At 46.3% G+C, this 20,675-nt stretch overlaps 2 protein-coding genes across 2 annotated transcripts in view; both read left to right on the top strand.

Moving 5' to 3' along the window:
* The window catches only part of LOC142407560 (protein ELYS-like), a 56,621-nt gene extending 37,387 nt beyond the window's left edge, over positions 1-19,234 (top strand). The window contains exons 30-39 of the mRNA XM_075497182.1: positions 152-254; positions 1,166-1,272; positions 1,956-2,140; positions 4,257-6,002; positions 6,362-6,423; positions 6,746-6,809; positions 15,691-15,804; positions 17,034-17,188; positions 18,945-19,074; positions 19,175-19,234. Coding sequence (XP_075353297.1) covers positions 152-254; positions 1,166-1,272; positions 1,956-2,140; positions 4,257-6,002; positions 6,362-6,423; positions 6,746-6,809; positions 15,691-15,804; positions 17,034-17,188; positions 18,945-19,074; positions 19,175-19,234 — 2,726 coding nt within the window. The remainder of the gene's footprint in view (positions 1-151; positions 255-1,165; positions 1,273-1,955; positions 2,141-4,256; positions 6,003-6,361; positions 6,424-6,745; positions 6,810-15,690; positions 15,805-17,033; positions 17,189-18,944; positions 19,075-19,174) is intronic.
* Positions 19,235-20,535: 1,301 nt separating this feature from the next.
* LOC142407559 (protein ELYS-like) overlaps positions 20,536-20,675 on the top strand; it is a 54,519-nt gene continuing 54,379 nt past the window's right edge. Inside the window, exon 1 of the mRNA XM_075497181.1 lies at positions 20,536-20,560. The gene's annotated coding sequence lies outside the window, so the exon portion shown is untranslated. The remainder of the gene's footprint in view (positions 20,561-20,675) is intronic.

Raw genomic sequence — 20,675 nt, 5'->3', positions numbered from 1 at the left:
CTTCTGTGCATTTGAAGTCTCGGTAGCATTATTTTGTTAGATCACTATCCTAGATGACATGCATAAAGGCTCACTTCAAAATCCTATGAGCCTTTTAAAAGAAGTGATGTTAAGTGCAACAGGGAAGTCATCCACCTGTCTCTTTTTGTAGGGTTTGTGGAAGAGTCAAATGCTGAATGTCTTACCCTTCCTGAGGATGGTAAATTGGTGTTTAAAGCTGCGGAGGCTGCTACTTTTGGGAGTGCCAGTGAGGGGTAAGTTTATGAAATAGATACGTCTTTGGGTTCACACAACATGTAACTGCTGGCTTTCCTGCGTTTGAAAGCCATGATTCTGACCTGGTATTGGTTCTTTCCTGTGTTCTCCTATATAAGGGCTTTTCTATTCCTTTCTGTCTGTGACCAGAACAACTGGTTTGGCATGACTAGAAGTCCAACTGAGTCGCTGTCAATTTGAGCCTTTTTTCTCAAATCATGGCAGACCCCAAAGTATGGCGATAAAGACTCCATTCACCAGGCTGTATACACCTTTTTACAGTGTGAGGGTTACTAAGCAGATACTGTGAACGTAAGCCCTGCTTTTGTCTGAAACTCCTGTAGCTACAAATTGCACCTGGCATTCCTGTAACCTTAGTGGGTTTCTTTGGGGGTTTGAATACTTTCTGGCAGTATTTTATGCACTTGTTTTCTGTGTGTGCTCAGTTAGCATCTATTGGTTTATGGCAAGGGAAGCCGTTTTCTCGCCAGGTACTTTAAAAGCTGCAACTGCTTAGTGATAAAGACAGAATGTCAGCCATGAAATAACCCTTAATTTCAAGTGGTAACGCACACGGGTGCAAACGTTTGTTCGGTTTGTTCTGAACCTCGCATATAGCAGTTGCACTCTTTCCACAGAAGACAAATAATATATTATTCTTTAATACAACTCTGTTGTTATGTTATTATGTAGTGTTAGGTAGCTGGGCAGAATGTTAAGTAAGTTCTTGGGTCATGGCATAAAATGAGCCACAAATTGCCTGTAGCTGTGTTGGTAAAGGCATTTCTAATTTTTCTTAATTTTTTCTGTTTGGAAACGTGAAGATTTCACAGTGAGAAAGTAACGTGTAAAGCTCTTCAAGGTTTGTTTTGAAGCTGTATGATGAATTTCTCTCTTTCTGTTCATGAAGTGAAACCAACCAGGAGGAGTCCCCAGCGCCCTCCGCGTCAGAAGAAAAAGCCATAGCAGTTGCAACAAACGCACAGCTTTCTGAATCCCCGGAGGCAGACAGTGCATGTATGTACAGTATGTTGGAGATGTTGTGTGAGTTAAGGTAGCTGAACTCCTTAGTAAAGTAAAATGTGGAGTTTGCCATACCACGAGAGGTGTCTCGGACTGAAGTACTATTGGCATGTTACTGCTAACTTTCATTCAACTGTAGAGAGAATACCCTCCTCAGAGAAAGTCCTTGTCGAAAACGCACACTGAATGTTCCTCTTCTTGACAAAGATTTTGAGAAAACGGGTAGAATGTAGACTATGAGAAGGAGCGATCAGTATTTATTTGAATGTTGTACCCCACTACTCATTTGTGTGCTGTGGGGATCTGCTGCTTGAGTCCCTATTTTAAAAGATGATGCATCCTCGGTATTCCGGCTGTGAAGAAGCAGCAGCTATCAGTGTGCCTTTCCAGCCACCCTTTCCTCTGCTGTTCTTTTTGTCCATGGACTTGCCAGCTGATTTTCCCCTTCCCCTTTTTCTTTTTTCTTTTTGTTTTTGTTTTTTTTTTCCTCCTCCGTATTGTGGGGCTGCCTCCTTTACAGACAGACAGTTCTGGCTTCTAGGTTTTGGAGAAAGCCCAATAGATGTGGCAGGATGGAGAACTGTACTGTTGGCTCCTGTTCCCCCTGTTACTTGCTGTTGCTTAAACCCGAGTCTTTTACATAGCAGATAAGTTACAATGATATAAATCTCTTCCAGCTGTGATAAGTATCCTTGACAGTGAGGCTATGGTCAGTACTCCTTCAGAAAATCGCCTGGAGGGGAAGCGTGTGGATTTACCTAAAGAAGGTAACCGAGAAGCAGCTGAAGTTGAAGAAAATGTTCCTTTTCCGCAGGAAGAAAGAACTGTTTCTAACAGTCTTCCTAAAACAGAGGAAATTCATGTAAGTAAACTATTTTCCCATTTTGCAACTTGAGGGCAGTCCTGTCTTACTGACAATTAGAAGGCACCCCAAAGTGTCTCCGTTTCTTTAGCTGGCTAGCACAAGTTAAAACCTCATTACGTAAGGGCAGGTACATTTTTCTCCTATGCGTTTCCTGTCCCTACAGCAGAGAATGGAACCTGTCAAGACTTGGGCCTTTGAGAGCTGTACTAGTACCAAAAAGTGCCTAACCTATTTTTTAAAATACCCATGCGTTCGCTTGGTTTTCTAGAACTTAAACGTTTCTTATTTGACTTAAAAAAGAAATAGTTTTGATGTTAAAGGCAATAAGAAAAGCTGGGGAGTGCAGCTTTTCGATACTGGGGGCCATTTAGCGAATGACAATATGACGTGGGAACCAAACTCATTTTCAGAATGGTTTAGGTGCTTCAGTCCTTTACTATTTGTTCCTGATTAACATAAACAGAATTCCCAGGAATGAGTTAATTTCAGTGTCAAGATATTTCCAGCTACTTAAAACTCTCGGGCTTTTGGGGGTTGTTTTTGTTTTTTTTTTTTCTGTAAACCCATGTTTTTTTAACATCTAAACTTGTACAATATGAATCTTAAAAGGTTGTTCACATGGACTGAAAACGAGAACTAGAGCTTCTCCAGTTGTCCCAGGTTTTTCCCCAGGTTCTTCCTTGCTTCTGCTGGGGCTGATGAGGTATTTGGAGTCCTTGTGGATGTCCTCTAAGTACCATACGGAGTAGAGCGTCAAATTCCTGTAGGATTATAGTCACAGGAATTAACACTAGCCAGAGTGAAATACAAACTGAAAGGCAGGCGTACCACACAGACATTGGTCTTAAGTAAGGGACAGTGCTTTTCAGTGTCCCAGATTTCAGATGAAGTTAAATAGGCAGTCACTTACTTATTTAGCTGGTCTCAGCTTTGGGATTTAGGACGACGCTGTAGAGAAGATGATTATAGACTTGGGAATACATAAATCACTCATGGGAGTAGATGGAAAATTTGTGATGAGAAGAAGGGAGCAGGTACCTGAGACGGTCACAAAGCTCCTGCAGTCATTCATGTAGCAGTACAGTGGAGGTTTTTCTGCTTTTGTTGTAACTGGTTCTTACTGATTTAGATGTAAACATCTGGTTTGGGCTTGTCTACCTCCACCAAATTTAGGACAACCTACTTACTGCTTTCCTGTTTGCAGATTTGTAAGCATAAAAGGAAAGTTTATGCGGACTCGTACGTCTTGAATTCAGTTTTGAAGCAAGGCATGTTGCTATAACATGATGCTTTTGCAACTTTTGACAAGGCAGGAGGCAAGAGAATAAGCAGATTCTATGGAGACTCCTGCTGAGCGGCTTCTTCCTTCTGCCATCGTTGGCTATCGCTGTCACTTAGAGGGCTGGGCAAAGGTCCCTCCACGTTGATTAAATTATCTGGGCCATTTGAGTCACTGGAAATAGGTAACAGATAGTACTTTTGTTCTCAACATAAAAGCTTGAGTATCTCATGTGGGTCTAGAAGGAAAGACTAATTGCTCAGTACAGGGAACTACAAAACACGAGACGGAGGTATTTAGAATATACGTGTTGTCTCATGCAATCCAAGTGATTCCTTAAAGTGCAGTCCTGAGTTGTCGGCTGTGACACCTGGCCAGTTTGACGGCGTGTTGCGGTGACAGCTGTTGTGACTGCAACTTTAAACTTTGGGGCCATAACTGTATTTTACCCTGTTAGATGCAGAGTCGGTCACTCTGTGTGGATTTGTGGTCAGGCCAGGGAGTACTGCAATGTGATGATTACTGCCAGTTGTGTCTACCGCTTGGATTGTGAAACTGCTCACTTTGTTCACGGGTGGCGGCAACTCGTTAGTCGTGAACAGAACTATCAGAAATGGAGCATGTGACTGCATACACCGAATACTCTGTTCTCTGTCCCTTAAACGCATAAGCTTTTAGCTGTAGTAGAGAGTACGTTGTACGTTTCTAACTTTACATTCAGTGGTGATCTGAAAGGAAAAGCAGCATTTCACTCTCCTCAGTTTCATCTAGCTCACTTTGAAGTTAGTCTGTCTGGTAATTAGTAACGCATTAACAGACATTTCTTAACTTCAGGTTATTGAAGAGAGTGCGGTTAAGGCACAAACCTCCGAAGAAGCACCTGAAACATCACCATATAGTGAACACCACCCATCAGGCAATCTTCAGTACAGCTATGACAGTACAGAGCAACGGGCTGCATGTGATTTGCCTGGTAACAAAGATGGCGAATGCGATGCAGCTGAGGGAGATGGAGAGCATTTTCTATCTCAGAGTAATTTCACTTTATTCTTGGAAGCAGAAGAAGGTGAAGCGGAGACGGGAGACCCTATGTTAGTAGATGCTTCTAAAGCGGCTGGCACAGCAACAGAGGAAAAACCTGTGAACAGTTTTGGAAATACTGAAAAGCAAGAACATGTTACAAACTCAGTGTCCACTGTAACTAGTGATCAGGAATCTCAAAATATTGCAGAGTCGCTGCCATACGTGCCTGAACCCATTAAGGTAGCTATTGCTGAGAACTTGCTGGATGTAATCAAAGACACAAGAAGTAAAGACTTTACCTCTGAAGTGGTAGAACAACCTATTCATGAAAACATAGGTAAAAAGGTAGCTAGATTCCAGAAGGCAAAAGCTCCCTTAACAACTGTGCCAGAAGGAGTGGAGGATGAAACCAGCATACAGCAAGTAGAGTACGTCATCACTCCGAGAACCCGCACAAGGGGACAACCGAGTAGAGGTCTAAGTATTGCATCGGCAGGCGCTCAGCAACTACTGAAGAGAGACAAGCCACTTTTGTTAGGACTGTCTCCTAGGAGGAGTACCAGGCGAACGAAAGAAGCATCTGAGACTTCTCGTCTTCAAACAGAACAAGATGCTCAAGATGAGCAAATACCTGTGATACCTGTGACTCCTAGGAGAGGTAGGAAGCCTAAACCGACTAATTCCGAAAAAGGAGAAAGCAGCCATTCTGATGGACGAGCGTTGTCCGTCAGTACGCAGTCCACAGCCGTTACTCCAAGAAGAGGATTCAGGAGGGCAAAGGAAGCTGCCTCTGAGCTCTTGGAAGAGGCTAATGAGGAAACTTCTGTTGCTGAAGGTAGCCTTATTGCTTCTGCTACTCCCAAAAGGCCTAGAGGAGGAAAAAGTTCAGCAGGAGATCAAGCAACTGGCCAGGTTGACACTGATCAGAAGATAAAGCCGGCAGTCAGTCCCGGTAGAAGTGCAAGAAAACCGAAAAGCATTAATTTACAAGTTACTGGAAATATTGTCAAGGATCAAGAGGTGCAGCCTAGTGACCAACTCCTTTTACCTGTGCCAGCTAAAAGAGGCAGAAGAAGAAAGAAGAGTTCATCAGAAGTTTCAGAAAATTCTGACCTTGATGTGTCTAAATCATCGCTTCCTCAAACAGAATTTAAACTGCCTGTCACTCCTAGAAGAAGTGCTAGGAAGGGGGCACAAAATCTCTTGGCAGACACAGCATCTCTCTCTGCTCAGGAAGACATACATTCAGGTGGGAAGGTGGAAGTCCTTGATACTCCTAGGAGAAGAAGAAGAAGAGTTCCACATGCTGAACCAGAAAAAATGGATACTCCTGAGCAAACGCCTGCACAGCCAACTGAGGAATCAGCCACACCCAGGACTACAGTAAGGACAGGGCGTCGGGGCAGAAAGAGACGGTCAGTATCGGAGGAGAGCACAGGGGAGGAGGCCTTCCCCCAAGGACCTGGTGGCAGGCCGTTGCTGCGTGAAGGCAGAAACCCATCACGACGTGGTGAAATACTACGAATTTTAGCAGAACGTATTACAAGAGCATGCCCAGTGTGCAATTAAGGCCACAGATAACTAAGTCGTTTAATCCCCCATTGGAACCTCCTCTCATGGAAGACTACTCTCAGGGTTGTCAGCACAATAAATTGATTTGCTGCAATTGCATCAGTTCCCATGTAACTACTCATAAATAGCTTAGTTGTTGATTTCTGGTGGAGAAAACACAAGCTCCAGGCAGAAGCCAATCCATAGTTTGTCATGAGTTGTTAGGCAATGCTTGTAAGGTAATTAGTCTAGGCCAATCTGAAAATACGATGAAATAATAAAATTTCAAGTAATAAGATAGCCTGTGTTTCTTATTTTGCTTGTACTTTTGTCTTCTGTGCAAAACTTCTGGGTTTCCGTTCCAGGAATGCTTTTTTCGCCAAAGTAGTCAAGAAGATGAGTGTCTCTGGTATGCTTGGAGATCAACGTACCGTGGTTCCTTCTGAACGAAAGCTGTTCCTAAAATGAAATGCATTTTGCAGTGCACCGTCCTATGCGGATGCCCAGCATGGGAGGTAGAGGGAAAAATGCAAGTTACACTTACTGATGAGACTAAACCAGGAACGATGAGTGGATGACTGGTTGCTGGTATTTTGATACTACAATTGTCATTTTAATACACAGAGAGAGAAGGATGCAGGAAGTAGGGGTGTGATTCCTACAAACACCAACAGCGCAAGCACATATGACCCTGGGAATCCAGGGCACAGGAAATCCTTTACTTTTGATCTGGCCTGTTGGCCTCATAGTAGCTTCCTGAAGGACGAGAATGGTATGCTCATCTCAGCAGGATCCAACAGTTTTGCAGGCCAGGTAAGACTATTCAAAGAACCAACTAAAAGCAGTTTTGGCTAATACACAGTTGTAGAGTGGTCAGCTTGCTTATCTCCCGTTATTAACATCCATGTAAGTGTAATGCAAATGACTGGCATTTATCAGTTTACTGGTCTGAAGCACTAGCTAGCTTTTATCTACATTTCTGTCACCCTGGAACTCAGTATTACTTTCAAGTGTGTTTGCAAAACTTGATTCCTAACTTAAGCTATTAGTGGGGGCACTCCTACCGGACAGCAGTGCTTGTGTATGCATTTGCTTGCTCAGCTGTGAAGAGGAGGCACTCGATCGTTTTTTTACAGAGAGGTCTTTTGTGATCTTGGTCAAGGAGTGTCATTTATTTCCAAGATCTTTCCAGGTTGTACTTTTAAAAAGACTCAGTCAATTTCAAATTAGCAAAAATAGAAACGGTGAGTATATGGAGCAACTCACAGTACAAGCCATACTGGATCCTATAAAATAGTGTTGAATAAAAAGCTGATGTAGTACAGCTCGATTTACAGACAAACCCTAAAGTGATAATTAGTCACAGGCATAATTAATTGATCCCTAACACGAGAACCAAAAATGTTACATTTTAGTAAACTTTTTTTTAAAAAAACCTTTACTTTCTTTACCTACCTCTTTAACTTTCTTTACCTACCTCTTTAACTTCCTTTACCTCTTTCATCCCTTGTAGTACTTTTCTTCTTTCTCCTTTCTGTATTTTGCTCCTTTTTGGTTTCGACTGGGATAGAATTCATTTTCTTCCTAGTAGCTGGAGTAGTGCTGTGTTTTGGATTTAGCGTGAGAATAATGTTGATAACACACTGATGACCGAGTTGTCGCTAAGCAGTGCTTACACTAAGTCAGGGACTTGTCAGCTCCCCAAGCTCTGCCAGGCGCACAAGAAGCTGGGAGGGAGCACAGCCAGGACAGCTGACCCCAACTGGCCAAAGGGCTATTCCATAGCATAGGACGTCATGCGCAGTATATAAGCTGGGGGGAGGTGGCCGGGGGGCAGTGATCGCTGCTCGGGGACTGGCTGGGGGTCAGTCGGTGGGAGGTGAGTGCTTGCATCACTTGTTTTTCCTGAGTTTTCTTCCTCTCTCACTCTTCTGTTGTTTTCCTTCTCATTACAATGTATTGTTATTATTATTTATTATTATTATGTTTTATTTCAATTATTAAACTGTTCTTATTTCAACCCATGAGTTTTCTCACTTTTACCCTTCTGATTCTCTCCCCTCTCCCACCGCGGGGCAGTGAGCGAGCGGCTGTGTGGGGCTTAGTTGCCAGCTGGGGTTAAACCACGACAGTCCTCTTTGGCACCCAACGTGGGGTATGAAGGGTTGAGATAACGACAGATCTGACCAGAGCATGTTAAAATAAATGCGTTATAAGCATTCATTTTTTTAGTTTAATAGTCGCTGGTCACAATGGTTTGTCATTTGCGCGCATGGTTGTATGATGTAAGATACGCACTTGCAGTATGTGTTCCCGGCGGTGCGGTTTGTCACTTCTGGGAGATGGGTCAGGACTATCATTTTACTGTACCGTGTAACATCGGCTTATGAGACGATAACGTCACTGGTCAAAAAACCGATTGGGAAGTTGTAGTTGGTACTGCCGTCATCTCCGCACCTCGGGCGCCATCTCTCGCAACTATTAATAATGACACGCTTTCTCCTTCCACTCCTTCCTTTCTCCTCACAGCTTTTCTCCTCGGAGACCCAGTCTAGGGGGAAGACGGGGAGGATGGTTTCCCCCGTTCTTTCACCTTCCCTTTCTCCTCCAGGCTAGTGCCACCAGCTCTCGAGAATGTTGCATACCCCTGGGATGTTCAAGCCAGCATGCTGCTATTGCTCTGTCTTCTGAATGTGTTTCAGGCCTTGTTCAGGGTTAAACAACTATTTTAAAAAATCACCCAGAGATCTGCCCCGAGGCTGGAGGGTCATGGGTGGCACGGCATGTGGGAGAATACGGGCAGGTACTTAGAGAACTTCTCACCTCCAGTGGTCTGGAACTTCACTCCCCAACAACTCCAGGATCCTGATGAAGTGATAGAATGCTTGAAAAAAAAAAATGCCGTAGTTATTCCAAAGAGACGCAACTGATCGCACTGTGCTGGGCCTTGGCTACTATCTACCAAACACTCCTCGGTATTATGCAGCACCCTCAGGGAGAAGAGAGGGAAAACAAACCGACAGGCACTGCGGCTACTCCAGCCCCGGCGCCTGGCACTGCGGCTGAACCAGAGAACCAACCCGTGCCAGTATCAGTCACCCCCGTACACAAGGAGAAATGTTGGAAGCAAAAGTCAGCTCGTTTAGTAAGGGAGGATCAAAAAGCAGGGCCATCACGAGGAGAGGAGGAGGAAGAACTCGTAAACGAGACGGAAACCACCCGATCCCTATCCCTGAGTGAGCTGCGAGACATGCAAAAAGATTTCAGCCATTGTCCAGGTGAGCACATTGTCACCTGGCTGTTCGGATGCTGGGATAATGGGGCCAGTAGCCTGGAATTAGAGAGTAGGGAAGCCAAAGAGCTGGGATCTCTTTCTAGGGAAGGGGGCACTGACAAAGCGATTGGAAAGGGGCACAGGCCCTCAGCCTCTGGAGGTGACTTCTGTCAGGTATGAAGGAAAGATAACCATTCAAGGAAGATGTTACATATCGCCCAGGCAAATGGACCACCGTGGAGAGAGGTATCCAGTACCTGAGGGAATTAGCCATTAGCCACCAGGTCATTATGGTGACCTGGACATCGAGCAGTTATCCAAAGATCCAGATGAAGTCCAGTGCACACGACCCATGTGGCAGAAGTTGGTACGGAGCGCACCAGTGTCATATGCCAGCTCATTGGCAGTAATGGCCTGGAAAGATGGAGAGGGACCAACGGTGGATGAATTGGCTGGCCAGCTCCAGGAATACGAAGGAAGTATCTCTTCCTCCCTCATCTCGGCTGTGGAGAAACTGTCCTGGGAGGTCCAGCAACTCAAAGAGGATAGGTCCTACTCCCCACCTGTACGGACCAGTATCTCAGCTATTAGGAGCCAGCGTTCTTCTGCTCAAGGGAGAGGATATAGAGGGTACACACCACGGGCACCCTGTGGTTTTACCTGCGTGACCACAGAGGGGACATGAGGAAGTGGAATGGAAAAATCTCCCTCGACCCTAGAGGCGCGGGTACGTGAGTTGCAAGGAAAAACAATCACACAAGGGGGTTCTTCCAGGAAAATTGCTGCTCCAGTTTCCAGTGGGCAGTTCCCCAGACAGAGTAGAAGGGCTGATCTTACTCCTGACTTTAATGAAGGAACTCCTGACTCGTATTTACAAGAAGTGGGTAATGAATACTATGACCAGGACTAGAGGGGCCCTGCCTCCAGCCAGGTGGAGGAAAGGGACAACTGGGCTTACTGGACTGTGTGGATTCGATGGCCTGGCTCATCAGACCCACAGGAGTGGAAGTAAACAGCTGTCCACATTGCCTGCTCTCTCAGAGGACCCTTCTGTTGTGGGGTTGCTGAAGGTCAAAGAACAACAGGTGCCAATCACTACCACAACGGTGCACCTGCGGCAATATCGCACCAACTGAGACTCCCTGATTCCCATCCATAAGCTGAATCGTTGACTGGAGAGCCAAGGAGTGATCAGGAACACTCGCTCACCTTTTAACAGTCCTACATGGCCAGTGCAAAAGTCTAATGGAGAGTAGACACTAACAGTAGACTATCGTGGCCTGGACGAAGTCATGTTGCCGCCGCTTGCTGCTGTGCTGGACATGCTGGAACTTCAATATGAACTGGGGTCAAAGGCAGCCAAATGGCATGCTACAACTGATATCGCTAATGCGTTTTTCTCAATCCCTTTGGCAGCAGAGTGCGGGCCACAGTTTGCTTTCACTTGGAGGGGCGTTCAGTACACTTGGAATCGACTGCCCCAGGGGTAGTCGAACAGGGTGAAGCTCTGGAATATCTGCACTATGTTGATGACATCGTCATCAACAATATTTGGGGCAATACAGCAGCTTTCTTAGGCGTTGTGGGTTTTTGGAGAAGGCATATTCCAAATTACAGTCTGATCGTAAGCCCTGTCTATCAAGTGACCCGGAAGAAGAACAATTTCAAATGGGGCCCTGAGCCACGACAAGCCTTTGAACAAATTAAAGGGGAGATAGTTCATGCAGTAGCCCTTGGGCCAGTCTGGGCAGGACAAGATATGAAAAATATGCTCTACACCGCGCTGGGGAGAATGGCCCTACCTGGAGCCTTTGGCAGAAAGCACCAGCAGAGACTCGAGATGGACCCTTAGGGTTTTGGAGTCGGGGATAGAGAGGATCCGAGGCCCGCTATACTCCAACTGAGAAAGAGATATTGGCAGCATATGAAGGGGTTTGAGCTGCTTCGGAAGTGGTTGGTACTGAAGCACAGCTCCTCCTGGCACCCCGGCTGCCGGTGCTGGGCTGGATGTTCAAAGGGAGGGTCCCCTCTACACATCGTGCAACGGATGCTACGTGGAGTAAGTGGGTCCCACTGATCACACAATGGGCTCGAATAGGAAACCCCCGTCGCCCAGGAATCTTGGAAGCGATCATGGACTGTCCAGAAGGCAAAGATTTTTGCCAGAAGGCAAAGGAATATCGCCAGAGCAGGAGGTGACGCGTGCTGAGGAGACCCCACTGTACAACAAACTACCAGAAAACGAGAAGCAATATGCCCTGTTCACTGATGGGTCCTGTCGTGTGGTAGGGAAGCATCGGAGATGGAAAGCTGCTGTATGGAGTCCTATACGACAAGTGGTAGAAACTGCTGAAGGAGATGGTGAATCGAGCCAGTCTGCAGAAGCGAAGGCCATGCAGCTAGCTTTAGACATTGCTGTCTGAGGAAAGTGGCCAGTGCTCTATCTCTATGCTGTCTCAGGGATGGTGGCAAATTCCCCTCCCGTACGAGAGCAGCCCCCAGGCAGCACGAGTGACCAGGAGCGCACGAACAGGACTGGCAAACAGGGAACTATTCCATAGACGGAAGGCAAATTCTGTCAGACGAACAGACGAACTATTCTATAAGCAGCTGGGATAAGCCTCACGATCGCTATCCCTCGTTCTTGTGGATGTCTGCTGGAAATACAAGGCAGCAGAGAGGAAACAGTCGAGGAGGTTCCTGGAGCGTGTGGCAGATAACTTCCTGACACAGCTGGTGAGCGAGCCAACTAGGGAAGGTGCCCCGCTGGACCTCTTGTTCACGAACAGAGAAGGACTTTGTGAGCCATGTGATGGTTGGAGGCTGTCTTGGGCAGAGTGATCACGAAATTATAGAGTTTTTGATACTTGGAGAAGCGAGGAGAGGGGTCAGCAGAACTGCCACCTTAGACTTCCGGAGGGCAGACTTTGGCCTGTTAGGAGACTGGTCGAGAGAGTCCCCTGGGAGGCAGCCCTAAAGGGCAAAGGAGTCCAGGAAGGCTGGACATTCTTCAAGGAGGAAGTCCTAAAGGCACAGGAGCAGGCTGTGCCCAGGTGCCAAAGATGAGCCAGTGGGGAAGAAGACCGGCCTGGCTGAATAGAGAGCTTTGGCTAGAACTCAGGAAAAAGAGGAGAGTCTACGACCTCTGGAAGAAGGGGCGGGCAAGTCAGGAGGACTACAAAGGTGTAGCGAGGCTGTGCAGGGAGAAAATTAGAAGGGCCAAAGCCAAACTAGAGCTCAATCCGGCTATGCCGTAAAAGACAATAAAAAATACTTGTTCAAATACATTAGCAGCAAAAAGAGAGCTAAGGAGAATCTCCAGCCCCTAGTAGACAGGGGAGGGAATACAGTGACCAAGGATGAGGAAAAGGCTGAGGTACTTAATGCCTTCTTTGCCTCAGTCTTTAATAGCAGGGCCAATTGTTCTCTGGGTATGCAGCCCCCCGAGTTGGAAGATAGGGACGGGGACCAGAATGGAGCCCCCATAATCCAGGGGGAAATGGTGAGTGACCTGCTGCACCACTTAGACACTCACAAGTCTGTGGGGCCTGATGAGATCCACCCGAGAGTACTGAAGGAACCGGCAGATGTGCTCACCAAGCCCCTTTCCATCATTTACCAGCAGTCCTGGCTAACTGAGGAGGTCCCAGTTGACTGGAGATTAGCGAATGTGACGCCCAGCTACAAGAAGGGCCAGAAGGAGGACCCGGGGAACTACAGGCCTGTCAGCCTGACCTCGGTACCGGGGAAGCTGATGGAGCAGATCATCCTGAGTGCCATCACACGGCATGTAGAGGATAACCAAGGGATCAAGCCCAGCCAGCATGGGTTCAGGAAAGGCAGGTCCTGCTTGACCAACCTGATCTCCTTCTACGACAAGGTGACCCGCCTAGTGGATGAAGGGAAGGCTGTGGATGTACTCTTTGCTGGGTAAAGAACTGGCTGGATTGCCAGGCCCAAAGGGTGGTGGTGAATGGAGTTTACTCCAGTTGGCGGCCGGTCACAAGCGGTGTTCCCCAGGGCTCTGTGTTGGGGCCCCTCCTGTGTCCTGGTTTCAGCTGGGATAGAGTTAATTTTCTTCCTACTAGCTGGTATAGTGCTGTGTTTTGGATTTTAGTATGAGAGTAATATTTATAACACGCTGATGTTTTGGCTGTTGCTTAGTGGTGTCTACACTGGTGAAGGACTTTTTCAGCTTCCCATACTCTGCCAGGTGCACAAGAAGCTGGGAGGGGGCACAGCCAGGACAGCTGACCCAAACTGGCCAAAGGGCTAGTCCATACCATATGACGTCATACTCAGTATATAAACTGGGGGACTTGGCCGGGGGGTAGCGATCGCTGCTCGGGGACTGGCTGGGCGTCGGTCGGCGGGTGGTGAGCGGTTGTATTATTTTTATTTATTTTATTTTATTTTATTTTATTTTATTTTATTTTATTTTATTTTATTTTATTTTATTTTATTTTATTTTATTTTATTTTATTTTATTTTATTTTATTTTTCCCTCCCTTGGGTTTTGTTCCTCTCTCTCTCTTGTTGTTTTCCTTCTCATTACAATTCATTATTCTTATTACTATTATTTTGTTCCAATTATTAAGCTGTTCTTATCTCAACCCACGAGTTTTCTTACTTTTGCTCTTCTGATTCTCTCCCCCATCCCACCAGGGGGGAGTGAGCGAGCGGCTGCGTGGTGCTTAGCTGCCGGCTGGGGCTAAACCACGACATCCTGTTTAATAGCTTTATCAGTGATCTGGACGAAGGGGTCGAGTGCACCCTCAGTAAGTTTGCAGATGACACCAAGTTGTGTGGGAGTGTTGATCTGCTTGAGGGAGGAAGGCTCTACAGAGGGACCTGGACAGGCTGGATCGATGGGCCGAGGTCAATCGTATGAGGTTCAACAAGGCCAAGTGCAAGGTCCTGCACTTGGGCCACAACAAGCCCATGCAACGCTACAGGCTTGGGGAAGAGTGGCTGGCAAGCTGCCTGGCAGAAAAGGACCTGGGGGTGTTGACTGACAGCTGCCTGAATATGAGCCAGCAGTGTGCCCAGGTGGCCAAGAAAGCCAATGGCATCCTGGCTTGTATCAAAAATAGCGTGGCCAGCAGGACTGGGGAAGTGATCGTGCCCCTGTACTCAGCACTGGTGAGGCCGCACCTCAAATCCTGTGTTCAGTTTTGGGCCCCCCACTACAAGAGGGACATTGAGGTGCTGGAGCGTGTCCAGAGAAGGGCAACGAAGCTGGTGAAGGGTCTGGAGCAGAAGTCTGATGAGGAGCGGCTGAGGGGACTGGGGTTGTTTAGCCTGGAGAAAAGGAGGCTGAGAGGAGACCTTATCGCTCTCTACAACTACCTGAAAGGAGGTTGTAGTGAGGTGGGGGTCGGTCTCTTCTCCCAAGTAACAAATGATAGGATGAGAGGAAATGGCCTCAAGTTGCAGCAGGGGAGGTTTAGACTGGATATTAGGAAATTTTACTTCCCTGAAAGGGTTATCAAGCATTGGAACAAGCTGCCCAGGGCAGTGGTTGAGTCGCCATCCCTGGAGGTATTTAAAAGACGTTTGAATGAGGTGCTTAGGGACATGGTGTAGTGGTGGTCTTGGTAGTGTTAGGTTTATGGTTGGACTCAATGATCTTAAAGGTCTTTTCCAACCTATACGATTCTGTGATCCTGTGAAATGCCCTGTGGGGGTGGTTGCAGCAATGGAAGCAGAGTAACTGGCAGCGCAGAGGCAAACCCATCTGGGCTGCCTCATTGTAGCAAGATATTGCTGCCCGGGTGGAGAACCTGGTTGTAAAAGTACATCACATGGATGCTCATGTACCCAGGAGTGGGGCCACTGAAGAACATCAAAACAACCAGCAGGTGGATTGGGCTGCTAAGATTGAAGTGGCTCGGGTGGATCTGGACTGGCAAGATAAGGGTGAATTATTCATAGTTTGGTGGGCCCGTGACACCTGAGGCCATCAAGGAAGAGATGCAACACATAGATGGGCTTGTGAATGAGGGGTGGACTTAACCATGGACACTATCGCACAGGTTATCCATGAATGTGAAACACGCGCTGCAATCAAACAAGCCAAGCGGTTAAAGCCTATGTGGTATGGAGGACGATGGCTGAAATATAAATATGGGGAGGCCTGGCGGATTGATTATATCACACTCCCACAAAACCCCAAGGCAAGCGCTATGTGCTTACCATGGTGGAAGCAACCACCGGATGGCTGGAAACTTATCCTGTGCCCCATGCTATCCCCTGGAACACTCTCCTGGGCCTTGAAGAGCAAGTCCTGTGGTGACACAGCACCCCAGAGGGAACTGAGTCGGACAACAGGACTCGTTTCCAAAACAACCTCATAGACACCTGGGCCAAAGAGCATGGCATTCATTGAGTGGGTATATCACATCCCCTATCATGCACCAGCCTTCGGGAAAATCAAATGATACCAATTTGATTAAGACAGTTAAAGACTACGCTGAGAGCAATGGGTCGTGCGACGTTCAGGCATTGGGATGCACGTTTAGCAAAGGCCACCTGGTTAGTCAACAGTAGGGGATCTGCCAATTGAGCTGGCCCTGCCCAATCAAAACTTTTATGTACTGTAGAGGGGCATAAAGTCCCTGTAGTGCATGTAAAAAATATGCTGGGGAAGACAGTCTGGGTTACTCCTGCCTTGGGCAAAGGCAAGCCCATTCATGGGGTTGCTTTTGCTCAAGGACCTGGGTGTGCTTGGTGGGTGATGCGGAAGGATGGGGAAGTCTGTTGTCTACCTCAAGGGGGCTTGATTTTGGGTGAGAATAGCCAATGATTTGAACTGTATGATGTTAATTGCTACGTCATACTCTATGTCATTACTACTATAGTTGTTACATGCCATATCAATGGTATTACAGTGAGAATCACCCAGATTAATGAAGAATGAACTTGGAACCAAAGCTGGCTTCAGCGTGCAACAATCCAACAGCACACACCATCTCCCCTGCCCTGAAAGACTATTATGACAGATGGAACCCAAAGTCACGGATTAAATGAACCCAACGGACATGGTAGAGGGGTGGCCCATAGATACTGTGATATGGGAATGATATCTGTGTGTATATATCAAAAGACAGGAAAAGCAGTGGGGATTAATTGGAATGTATTGGAAAGTATGGGACCCGGGCATGACATAGATGGTATAGAATAAGGGGTGGATACTGTCCTGGTTTCGAGTTAATTTTCTTCCTAGTAGCTGGAGTAGTGCTGTGTTTTGGATTTAGCATGAGAATAATGTGGTAACACACTGATGACCGAGTTGTCGCTAAGCAGTGCTTACACTAAGTCAGGGACTTGTCAGCTCCCCAAGCTCTGCCAGGCGCACAAGAAGCTGGGAGGGAGCACAGCCAGGACAGCTGACCCCAACTGGCCAAAGGGCTATTCCATAGCATAGGACGTCATGCGCAGTATATAAGCTGGGGGGAGGTGGCCGGGGGGCAGTGATCGCTGCTCGGGGACTGGCTGGGGGTCAGTCGGTGGGAGGTGAGTGCTTGCATCACTTGTTTTTCCCGAGTTTTCTTCCTCTCTCTCTCTCTCTCTCTCATTGTTTTCCTTTTCATTGCAATTTATTATTATTAGTAGTAGTAGTTAATTTTATTTCAATAATTAAACCATTCTTAACGCAACGCACGAGTTTTCTCACTTTTACCCTTCCGATTCTCATCCCCCTCCCGCTGGGACGGAGTGAGCTGCGAGTGGCTGCGGGGTGCTTAGTTACCATACTTTAACAGATTTTTCTCGACGAAGCAATCACCAAACAGTCAGTTATAAATGCGATGGCCTTGGCAGGAAGCGAAAGGCAGAAATCCTCCGGATCTGAAAGAGACAGATTGAAGGAAGGAATACCTGTAAATCTAAGTCGAACCACATTAGGAAATGTCATCAGGTATGCTGTTTTTTGTTGTTGTTGTTTTTTTTTTTTAAATCCTTTCCTGTGAAGTAAAAAATCAATTTCTATATATGAAAAAAATCTTTCCCGCCATTCAGGACTCCTTGGTATGTGGCTAATAAAGTTACTTCAATGAATAAAGCCCGAGATGTACGTAAGCACAAATATACTGAAGCATGTACATAAGCATGAATACACGGAAATTTCTAATCTGGTAGCTTCCCCCGCCCTCTAAGTTTGCTTTTGATAGTTTTGCTTATACCATTCACATGTTTTCACTTCATTTTCCCTTAGTGCTCTGGCTGAGGCTGCTACAGGAAAGAGAGTGCTGCATGTCCCATACAGGGACTTGGTCCTGACAAAACTCCTGCAGCCTGCTCTGGGCAGAAGCAGCAGGACCATCATGGTAAATTGAGTCTTGAATTTATAACCCACTTTACCCCTTGAAGTAGAATTGCGTGGCTCTAACGCTGGTGAAAGTGAGCGTAGTTTAAAAGTCAAGTTTGCTTTCTAGGCAACATAAAGGTGAGAGCCTTTCTGCTGGTCAAAAGTTTCTTGCCTCTATTAAAGACATTGCTCACATGGAGAGCACTTCTCTTTTCAGAACAGCGGTGTGGCTGGCACAAAATCTGTCTCTCTCTCTACGTTAGAGATACAAACCCCATTTCTTCTGAAAGAGTTTTCTGCATATTTGTAAAAATTTCTCTAAATATAGATAAATGTAGCTATAAAACTCACAAGCACCTGTTTTATATTTAAGGACAGATTCTTCAGTTGTTAGTTGTGCAAATACCATCAAAGCGGATTGTTGTGAGTTTTTTTGCATTGATGCTAGCGTAAGACAGAGTTACCAGGATTCAAGTGCCTTCAGTGTTAATTTTTGTAAAAACTACCTGCATCTTCTCATCTTTCTTTCTCGTTCTCTTTCTTTTTCTTTGTTTCTTTCTGTCTTTCTCTTTCCTTCCTCCTTTCTTTCCTTCCTCCTTTCTTTCCTTCCTCCTTTCTTTCCTTCCTCCTTTCTTTCTTTCCTTCTTTCTTTCCTTCCTTCTTTCTTTCCTTCCTCCTTTCTTTCCTTCCTCCTTTCTTTCCTTCCTCCTTTCTTTCCTTCCTCCTTTCTTTCCTTCCTCCTTTCTTTCTTTCCTTCTTTCTTTCCTTCCTTCTTTCTTTCCTTCCTTCTTTCTTTCCTTCCTTCTTTCTTTCCTTCCTTCTTTCTTCCCTTCTTTTTTCTCTCCTTCTCTCTTACTTTCATTCCTTCTCTCTTACTTTCCTTCTCTCTTACTTTCTTTCCTTCTCTCTTACTTTCCTTCTTTCTTTCCCATTGCTTTCTTTCTTTCTTTCTGTCTTTCCCATTTCTTGCAAAAATGTTAAGAAGAGTTAATTTACAGCCAGATTATAGCTGAGACACTAGGGTTCTCCTTTTATGGTTAAGGACTTAATGGTCCATTTTCCTGTGTAAATCCTTATCTGTTTTTTGACAGTGTTTGAAACTACTTTAAAAAACAAGGAAAACAACAACAGAAGAAGAAACTAAAAAATAATATTTGACAGGAAATCTTGCTGTTTGCTGGGATTGTCTGGATAACAGCTTCTTTTTTGTCTTTTGTGCATTGTCATGTTTAAAAGGGCACATCCAGTTGCTCACAGGCAGTTCCCTTATCAAGTGTGGATGGTTTGCTCCAGGAAAAAGCCCAAAACAAGGGTAAGTAAGGATGTTGCAGGCAGGAGCAACAAATATTTCACCTTCGGTTTTCAGCCAGCGGTTTTTGCTGGCTGAGAACGAGCGGCGGATCCGGAGCACGCAGGTGATGTGGGGGTCCCGGCTGGAGGAAGCCCAGAAGGAGTGGGAGTACCAGTATGCCGCTGTGGCTCAGGCGGGTTTCCCGGTAATGGACGTCGCGGCCAGATACCTTAACCTCTGGTCTTCTGCATCTGGTCATCTTCTGGTCATCTTTGAGTTTTGTTACTCACGCACCTCTCTGCCAGCAATGCCCCGACGAGACCCTCCAGGGGCTTTTAAGCTTGGGTAAACTGGCAATAACGTAGCCCTTGGTTAAGGGTCCACGAGATAGTATCAAATCTCTCATGAGTTCAGATGAGACAAGATTCTGTCTACTTCTAACTATGTTATAGTTTCGGGTTTTCACTTTGTAGTTCTAAGAAATTATTACTGAAATAAGAGGTGCCAGTGAATGCACCGAGCCGTGTCGAAGCAGCTCAGCCTTGTGTCATTTCAAAGTCCTTGACAGGGAGAACCAAAGTTTTTCACGTGAAAACCAGTCACGAGATAAACACCCTAGAACTTGGGGCAGCTGTGTTCTTTGTTCTTGAAAAAAAAGATACACAGTACTGCTTTTAATTTTGGGCACGTTCCTGAAAGCAACCAATGTCAACATGACTTATTCAGCCAGAGAGAAGTTTTGTGGGGGTCTCTTGTTTTTTGCATGAGGCATGCATCCCGCAGCAAAGTTGCTGACCTAAACAGCAGTGCTTGCTTTCTTCCCTAATAAAGCGTGACTCCAGGTCTGGAGCTTCTGGCAATAGAAAGAAGCGTGGTGTCGGTGTTTCAGGTCTAACAATTGCTTCCTGATCACGTTTGGTCAAAGGATGGGAAATTTAGGGACTTAATTGTGTCGGGAATGCTGAACCCCGTTTGGGGTGTATGGCTAAACGTGGTAGTTCAAGTGCCGCCTTAGGCCCATCCGTCTGGATGATCGTGTGAGTCTTGGCTGGCGGCTGTCCCGTGCGTTTGGGCACACAGTACTGCACCCTGTTCTGCTGAGGACAGCTCCTCATTCGCTTGCTGCATCCGCTCGTTTTCCTGCGTGGAATTGCCTGCGCACTGCTTTTTTAAGACAGTGAAATGAACTCGATCGGGCTTCTCTTAATTCCGTGTCTTCTACCTAGCAAGCTGTCGGCTATAGTTTTAGTGAAATAGTGGTGACAAGCCTTTGCTGGTGTGCTGTTGTTTACTTGGGTGGTGGAGAGACTACTGAAATTGGTAGGAGAGAGTCACCAAAAACCTGGGCCTGTTGCCCGTGTTGCCCATGTGTTTGCAGTTCAGCTTGTCAGGTTGCTGTTTGTAAAAGTATGTTTCAGAATTAGGTACTCAAAAGCCGTCCGTCTGGCCGTGGTCCTGGGCAGCCTGCTCTAGGTGACCCTGCTTGAGGCGAGGGGTTGGGCCAGATGACCTCCAGTGATTCCGGAAGGCTTTTCTCTTCGTTGTGATTCTGTGATTCTGGAATTTGTGCTGGGAGGGGCAAACGGGTGTGGGATGCTGGAAATGTCTTGTTAACTACTGTCTCCCTCTACTAGGAAGGCTGCGTGCGTGTTCTGTACTGAGACACTTGGCATCTACGTCTGTCTGTCCAGGTACGCCAGGCGGCGCAAAAAAGAGCACAGTTTCAGAACTGACTTTAGGAACTTTTGCTAGCTTAGCCACGCTAGACAGGGACTGCAGCTCTTGAATGACAGGAGAGTCGTGTTA

The sequence above is a fragment of the Mycteria americana genome, chromosome 3 (assembly GCF_035582795.1).
Source record: "Mycteria americana isolate JAX WOST 10 ecotype Jacksonville Zoo and Gardens chromosome 3, USCA_MyAme_1.0, whole genome shotgun sequence".
NCBI lineage: Eukaryota > Metazoa > Chordata > Aves > Ciconiiformes > Ciconiidae > Mycteria > Mycteria americana.
The sequence above is the reverse complement of the archived record's forward strand: the minus strand, read 5'-3'. Positions and strand labels throughout refer to the sequence as shown.